Source organism: Lactuca saligna, chromosome 8 (assembly GCF_052625555.1).
Source record: "Lactuca saligna cultivar CGN05327 chromosome 8, ASM5262555v1, whole genome shotgun sequence".
NCBI lineage: Eukaryota > Viridiplantae > Streptophyta > Magnoliopsida > Asterales > Asteraceae > Lactuca > Lactuca saligna.
In genome coordinates, this window is record NC_136424.1 from 62,728,088 (window position 1) to 62,736,853 (window position 8,766).

The 8,766-nt window shown below is 30.2% G+C and overlaps 1 protein-coding gene across 1 annotated transcript; it reads left to right on the forward strand.

Annotated features, from left to right (window-relative positions):
- Positions 1-3,361: 3,361 nt before the first annotated feature.
- On the forward strand, positions 3,362-8,506 carry LOC145008779 (uncharacterized). Its single transcript, XM_078967391.1, has 5 exons — positions 3,362-3,787; positions 3,872-5,148; positions 7,115-7,531; positions 7,706-7,938; positions 8,042-8,506. Exons 1-5 carry the CDS (start codon positions 3,618-3,620, stop codon positions 8,294-8,296), a joined length of 2,352 nt encoding a protein of 783 aa, XP_078823517.1. The 5' UTR covers positions 3,362-3,617; the 3' UTR covers positions 8,297-8,506.
- Positions 8,507-8,766: the final 260 nt, after the last annotated feature.

An 8,766-nucleotide genomic window follows, 5' to 3' on the forward strand; every position in this document is an offset into this window, starting at 1 on the left:
TTAGTCTCATTTCCTGTTCCTTTTTTGGTTGTGGACTTAGGGTAGAATCATCATTTGACAGTCTATGTGATCCCATTTTGGGTATAACTTCCATGCATAAGGCAACCAACGGGGTTGATTGAGGTTCTTAATATTGTGAGTGGTGGGAGATGAGGATTCCTAGTGAGTAATTTTGAAACTATGGGTAAGTGTGTATTTGACGGAAAAGAATTTATTTAGGGTCGATAACAAAAAAAGGTTACCCTCAGGTACTCCTAAGAATATGGTTATTCGAGTGACCACATTCGATGAATATTCAGGAAAAAAAAAAAAAAGACCGAAAAGAAATAGCATAACATTTAACATGGTTGTTGCCTATTCGGGAAGATTTCCTGAGCATTGTAATTTAGTGAATATAACTTGTGAAAGAACGGTGATTTGTCACAAAGAGGGAGAATATAAAGTGCAAATGTTATTGTTACGAAGTCCGAAATAATCAGGTGTTTTTGAAGGTTTTTTTGACGACACAATATATAGAGCTTATTAAGCTCCTTTGTAATATAACGTATCACATGGACTATTATGCTCCTAACAAATATGGTATGTTATTTGGAGCACTTAGTTTGGGCATTCACATGCGTATGTCCATGTGTAAAAACATGATTCGTTTAGACTACACCTTAAGTTTTGTGAATATATAAAATCACGTCATCTCCTCCTCCTGCTCCATTGTTTCAATGTGGATTTCCGAAAATGCTCTTGATGCTTTACCCCTTCTAAATATCTTTGGCAATCACCATCTCTCTTCTTCCTTCTAACCCTAATCTGTCAGCCACACCTCACCCATTAGAAGGTATTTCCTTTTTTTCATCGCTTTCATCATCTTCAAAGATTTTAGGTTTTCACGATTTTATTCTTTCTGGGTCTTTTTTGTTTATCTGGATTTTATGTTTGATGTTTGTAGAACTTTTTGTGTGTTTTAGGTTCTAGTGGTTCACTCGGTAGATTGATCCTTCAACGGAATTGAACCCCTAGACTCAAACCCTAATAAGTTGCAAAACCTAAAATAATACAAATGTCGTTGTTTTTGAAACCCATGGTAGCATTCATAGTTATCTTCAGGTGTTCGATGATTAAATTTTAAAGACCCAAATCCCTAGGTTTAATCCTCCTAAGAGAACGATCAAACCCTAAACCGAAAACCTACCCTCTTTGTCTTCAATTGCCAGTTGTCGATTTGCAGGTATTGTCACCAACTGACTCCATCAACCTCTCATCCTCTTCTTTTTTCTATGATATTAGTTATGTTTACAGGTCCTAAAATTGGATTGTACAGAAGCCTTAAATCTAGATGATTGGTAATTTGATATATTAGAGTAGGAAGGGTGAAATTGAGAGGTTGGATTCTTGATTAAAACAGGTTCTTTTTGTTCTTGCTTCTAAAACATGATACTTTTATTTCTTACAACTAGAGAGTTAGCATAGCAAATTAGGTTTGTTTGAATGGAAAGTATGAGAGTTGGGTTTACAAAGAGTAAGCAAAAACTTTGAAGAACACATTGTTGTAAAGAGGAGTTCTTGTTGTTGATGATGACACGATCAACTACATAAATATTGTTGTTTCTTTTCTAATTATAGGTCCAATTTTTTTATTTTTTTTTATTTTTTATTTTTTTTTGCAATCTTATGTTTTTTAAATTTAATGGTCTAAGAACTCCCATATTACATTTAATTTTATTCAAACTAAAACAATGATAAACCAGTTTAATTTGATTTTATTCAAACTAAAACAAGGACAAACCAATTAACATATGTAGTCGTCTATTATTAGCTTGTAAATGTATTCTAAAAATCTTTTAGAAATTTTTTACCCATGGTTTCCACGGATTGTAAACTAATATATATATATATATATATATATATATATATATATATATATATATATATATATATATATATATATATATATATATATATATATTTATTGTATGTTAAATTATTAACAATCTCATTACTAACAATCTCATTACGCTCAAAATATTTATGTTATTGGAGCCTTATTTGTGCAATCATTATGAAATCAATCAAATAGTTGAATGTTAATATTTAGATCATATTTCTTTAATTATGAAATATTGATTATGTCTTTAAGATTCATAACTTATCATAAATTTTATAAATTTAAATATATTACATATCATCATTCCCTTTTTATTTAACTTTATAATTTTTTCCACTACAATGGTATAATGTACGGAACTTTATAAAAGTTAAATGCGACAAATTTCGTAGAAAAATCAATTATTTGTGAATTAATTTTTTTCTAATTGAATGCTTTTTTTTAACCAAAAAACACATATAGATTAAAAAGAAACTAGGTAGGAGTGTTAATATTTAGATCCATTATTTATGAATAATTTAATAAAATTGAAATCTATGTTTATTGGAAGCAAATGTTATATCTGATTATGGTTGGATTTAATCTACGTTTATTATAACTTTATTAATATGTAATAAACTATACATTATAGATGCTATTATTACTTATTACAATCAACAATTGTTGGAAATAATATTTAGCCATGTTTATAATAATATATAAAACCTTAATTATTTAAAAGTAAAATAATTAGTCAAAAAATTAATAATAAAGCAACAATCTAACTTATATATGATATAAAAGATTATAAATTAGGAAATCTTCAGAAAATTCATAATATTTTACTATAATTTATGAAAAAAATCTAGAACTATAATAAAAATAAAAATAAAAAAAAAAAAAAAAAAAACATGAATTATCAATAAACTTGATGATCTGATAATTTTTTTCGATTTACCGGTTTCATTACTTACTTGATTTTATTAAAATCTCATTACTTTACACTAATTCACGAATAAGTTCTATAACTAAAATTTAATGATGATTTGATATTTTTTTTTATGTAACAAACATTTTATCGATTTCATTTCTTACTTAGACACTTAGTTATTAAATCAATTGATAAAATAAATTATATAATGACTAGGTTTCTATGTCAACAATCAAACCGATAAAATATATTTTAAATAGAGAAAATGATAAAATCATCACTAAATTTCAGTTTAAGATTTATTTATAAATTAAGATAAAATAGTGTAATTAGTAAGTAATGAAACCAATGAAACCAAGAGAACTACCTCAAATCATTATTTTTACCGATAATTTTTTATTTTTTCATAAATAAATTTTAGTTTGTAATTTTTATATAAATTAAAATAAGATATTAAAAGTTCCGTGATAATATCTATAATTTGAAAGATTAATAGAGTCTTTGGAACCTTCGATGATCCCATTGATAATCTTGATTCTGATTTTCGTATTTATAGCGGGTAAAACTCCATTACGCGTTTAATGGCTATAATTTTTCCAATCACTCCGTTCATGTAGCTTTCTTATTCTTCCCCCTCGCATCATCATATGGAAATCCTATTCAACCCACGATCCTCGCCAACATGGCCGCATATATTTCACCAAACATAACTCTTCTTGTCCATTCTCAATTTAATTTTCTCCCTGATTCAGTACTCTTCTCATCTCCCCCTTTCGCCTTTACTTGAAGAATGATAAACTTACAATCTTAAGAGTTAAGCCTGTTAATATGGCGACCCATAAGCTGTTTACCCTAAAATCCTACTTTAATTTCATGGATGAACCAGTTACAGCAGATTTGGTGCAGAGAACGATGAAGAAACTTTGTAGGTTTCTGTGGGTTTTGCTATGCGATTTCGTTTTGTTTTTGTCTGGGCATTTGATCAAACACCTGGCGAGGTGAGTTTCAAGTTCGGATATTTTTATACTGTTTTTGCTTTTTGTTCATTTGATTTTGGAATAAATCGGTGGGTTGTTTTGCAGATCACGAATTGATAATGATCACGAGAATAATCTGGATACAACTGTGGTTTTCAATGAGCTAGAAGAGGCAACTGCTCGAAGCTCCCGTGGTTCGAACTTTATTGGGTTCGATGAAGATTACAAATCTGAGTTTACTTTCGGGTTTCAGTTTCAGATGAAAGAAGAAGATTTTATGAGCTATAAAGGCGTCACCGAGGCAAAATCACGGAATACAGGGGAAGCTTTCATGGAGAATGAGCTGAAAACGACGACGAACACAAGTAAGTACCAATTCGTGCCTGTTCATGATTTTAGCGAGTTTGTTGCAGCGCCAGAATCAGCTAGCTTTACTGTTCATGAATCGGTCATGGAAGACGATTTCATCATTAAAGAAAAGGGAATAAGTAAAAAAGACTTTAGCGACTTAGAAGTCGAACAAGAGCCTAAAATCAAAGATGAACAGAAAGGATGGAATGAAACTTCAAATCTTCCATCAAATGAAAAAGTTGACGATTTCATAGAACCAAAGGTTTCTTCTACTCAAATTCATCAAAGCGCTGATCTTCCAAATCCAGATTCCATCAATTCCGAAGAAAAATCAAAGGAATCTGTTAAATTACATGTCAAAAATCAATTGAATTCGGGTAAAAATGGAGTTTCGGAGCCGGAGAAAGTTAATTGGTTGGGGGATTTTTTCATGAGAAGCGATAGTTTTTCTTATGGAGTTCAATCTTCTCAAGAACACGAACCTGATTCTCTAGATTCCAATCTGGAATCATATGATTCCAGTAACGAGTTTATCTCAATTAGTCCTCAAGATGTTGAAATCATCAACGAAAAAGAGTCAGAAAGTTTGAGTCCAGAAGAAATTGACGATGATTACATTGAATTCGAACCCAATCTCAAAGATCATGAGAACATACAACAACGGAATCTTGATTCCAACGCCAAACATGAATCAGATTCATTCATCAAAAAGATGGAATCACAAACTGAAGCCATGAAAACATGGGAATTGGATTTGGAAGCAGAAGAAGATGAAGCTGATGTGTTACTTGAACATCAAGAGTTGATTGGTCAGATGAAAATGGAATTAAAGAACGCAAGAACAGGAGGCCTCCCCACAATTCTTGAAGAATCTGAAACTCCAAGAATGAAAGAAGATTTGAAACCTTTAAAAATGGATGAAAAACTCGAACATAGAGATTTAATGGCAGAAATTCAGAAGTTCTACAAAAGCTACAATGAAAAAATGCGAAAATTAGATGTCTTGAATTACCAAACATTGCAGGCTATAAGTAAGTTCTCTAATCCTACAATCCTATAATCATATCCTTATTTTCATCAAGAACATGTTTATAAATACTAAATTCTAATTTTATTTCCAACTTCAACACCAAAATATTATTCTTCTACATGCTAATTATCTCACAAGAACTATTTCTTTCAGGATCCAATACAAAAAGTCATTGGGTTGACAAAGTTCAATTCTTTAAGATTAAAACATTGACCAACTTTTGGTAAACAAAAGAAAACGTGTGCCCAAAATAAATTTGCTAACATTTTATTTTCGATATATATAAAAAAAGATCATTATATTTTGTCTTGTTTTGCCGTTTAACAACCAATACTTTATTTTTTTCTAATCAAGCTAACATGATACAATCGTTCGGGTTAATTTGAAAAATATCCGAAACTTTTATGATTTAAGATAAAGTATGAATAGTTAAATTGCAAAGCTGACATAAACAAATATATAATTTATTTTTTTAATTTGCCATTTAATAAATACATTGATTACAAATTGCTCCTATAGAGGAGGATCTTTGTTTTTAAAATTGATTGAGAAGTGGGTCACCATATCTTTTTAAACCATCAATATATATTTGGTAACAACTAGCAAGATCCTTATTCTGTGAATTTTTCACCAATTTGTGATCACAATTTTTTTATTGGTCAACAATTATTTTGTGACAATCAAGAAATGCTTTTTACACATATTCCCCACTTTATAAATACCCTTTTTGTACCCACTAATTATGGCTCTAAATTTCAAGTCACAAGTGTAACATGAATACTCACTTGTATATTGGAAACTATTCGTGATACTTTTACACGGTTTAAAATGAAATTACCCATTTACCCATTTAGCTAACACGACATTTATTTATTGTTGGTGTCATTCATACGAAAAGTTAAAAAGTACATAGTCGGCATGGTATTACTGTGGAGATGGGTGAAAAGGACTATCCTACTTGAAGAACTTAAAGAGAAAATCCAATCTTTTGTTTGGTGAATTAATGATGCTGAAAAATTAGGTGTACTACGATATAATTTTTTCGAAAAAAAAAAAAAGAAATTGTATTTTAAACAGTTGGATTTCAAATTAAATATGTTTTTTAATAGGTATGGGTGTGGGTGTCTCCATCACATAACATCAAAAGGTCTGCCCATTACTCGTGTTTCACATACATCACTTTACGTGAGTCACCTTGCATAATCTTTAAAATGAATTTCAACGATAATAATGATGGATATGAGATAACATGATATGATATGAACTTGACCGACCAGAAAAAAAACATTCTAAGCCCATTTTCTCAATAATAATAACAAAGTGGGTATTTTTGTCTTTTGACCATATCAGAGATCGACAATTAACTAATTTTCCAACAAAATGTTTTCAGAAAATAGAGTTGAGTTTTCAATTTTCAATGAACTGGTTGAGTTTTCATTTTTCATTTTAGAAATTTTGAAAACTTTGGAAAATTATAAAAATCACTTTTGTAATTTACATACAATTTGAAAAAATGAAAATTTTTATTTTCTTAGAAAACCTTGAAAAACTGAACGAACCAAATGTGTTTTCAAAATTTCCATTTTTAAAATTTTCCTGGAAAACTGAAAAATATTCCACAACCAAACACACCCTAAACTTTTTATCTCATTTTATTAATGTACCGCTATTTTTTCTTTTCTCTCATGTTTTTTCTTTTTTATGACATTGAGATGTATTTTTGTCGCATTGACATCAATATATACATAAAGTACTTTTAGTCCCATTGACATAGTGTACTATACTAACATTGTACACTTTTTGACTTTTTGTGTCAGATGGTATCTGTATGTTTTTGTGTCAGATAGTACCTAGTACCTGTACTTTTTGTACCACTGACGTTAGTACTTGTACTATTTGACATAGGGTTTTAGTGACACGCATCGCCACATGAAACATTCTAATTATCGGTTTTTTGTTTCCTACAGATTTTCTACGAATGAAGCATCCGGACCAAATGAACACGGGAGAAAACAACACATCACTCTCAGCCCTCAAATCGGTCCTTTTACCAAGTTTATGGCCATGTAAACTAAGAAGAATATACGCGGACCCCACACTAAAATCCATCACCGAATTAAATAAAGATTTAGAAATTGTGTACGTTGGACAAGCTTGTCTCTCATGGGAGATTCTTCATTGGCAATACAAAAAATCGAAAGAATTACAATTATATGATCCTCAAGGCTACCGATCTTATAACCAAGTTGCAATTGAGTTTCAACAATTTTATGTTCTTCTTAGAAGGTTTACAGAAGATGAATTGTTTCAAGGGCCTAGAGTTCTTAATTACACCAAACAAAGATGCATCCTTAAAGGCCTTCTTCAAGTTCCAGCCATTAGAGGTAATTTTCAATGTCTTGGAGTTTAAATGTTTTAGGGTTTGTTTGTTGGATGGAATAAGGAAAACAAACAACTTCTTTTCATTCAATGGAATCGGAATCAACCATTCCATTCTTTTGGCGATTTAATACCAAACACTTCCATAAATCAAGATTGTTACTTGTTTCTCATTGTAGATGACAATTTAAAAGAAAAGAAGGCAAGAAAAGAAGAGAAAGAAGATATAGTTTCAATATCAACAATGGCAACCATGATCAAGGAATCAATGACAGTATTTTGGGAATTTCTTCACACCGATAAAGACACCACCAATTTGTTCTTAACAATAATCCTTCAAGGAACCAAAGCACATCTTCAAGACCCTAATGATTCCACCCTTTTCTTGGAAATCAAAACAAATCATCAAAAGGTTTGTATTTGTATATTACATTTTACAATTTACACCTTGTAGGTTTGGACCTCATGCATTTACGTTTGTACATTCTATAAAACGTTTTGTGGGTGTTTTGTAGAAGGAAAGAAGGCTCAAGGACATGCTAAGAACAGGAAATTGCATAGTGAAAAAGTTTCAAAAACATCAAGAAACAATATTGGATCAACATATGTTTGTTTCACAAGTGGAATTGAGATTGGTTTCAAGAGTTTTAAGCTTGCCAAGATTGAGTAGAGATCAATTGCTTTGGTGTCAAAGTAAGTTGAACAACATCAAGTTTGTAGATCGAAAGGTTGAAGTTGAAGATAGTTTGTTTTTGCTTTTTCCATGTTGAAAAATGTAAGTTTTTGAGATATATATGAGTAGAGATCCCACTTCTTTATCTATGATCCATATTTTTTTGTTGAAGGAAGATGGAGAAGTAGTGGATTTAGTAAGTTTATATGAGTAAAAACAGAACTTTTTGTTAAGTTATTTTGGAGGGTTGAAGGTGTATTTATGTATATGCTATATATAATATATGGATTATAAAATCTTTTATTAATGAATCTTTGTTATAAACTTGATGACTATTTTTTATGAAAACATGAGTACGACTTGAATTCAAAAGTTGAGTTTGTATTTGTACTTAAACTTTATAGAATTCGACCCTATCAAGGTAAAATTAAGTTCAAACTCAAATTATTTAATAAGCGTTTGTCTTGTTTGTCTATTTGTTTTTTTTAGGTTATTTATTTTTTGGGCTATTTATATGAACATCTTTGTGTGATTATTTTGATTATGACAAATTTGTTTACACTCTTA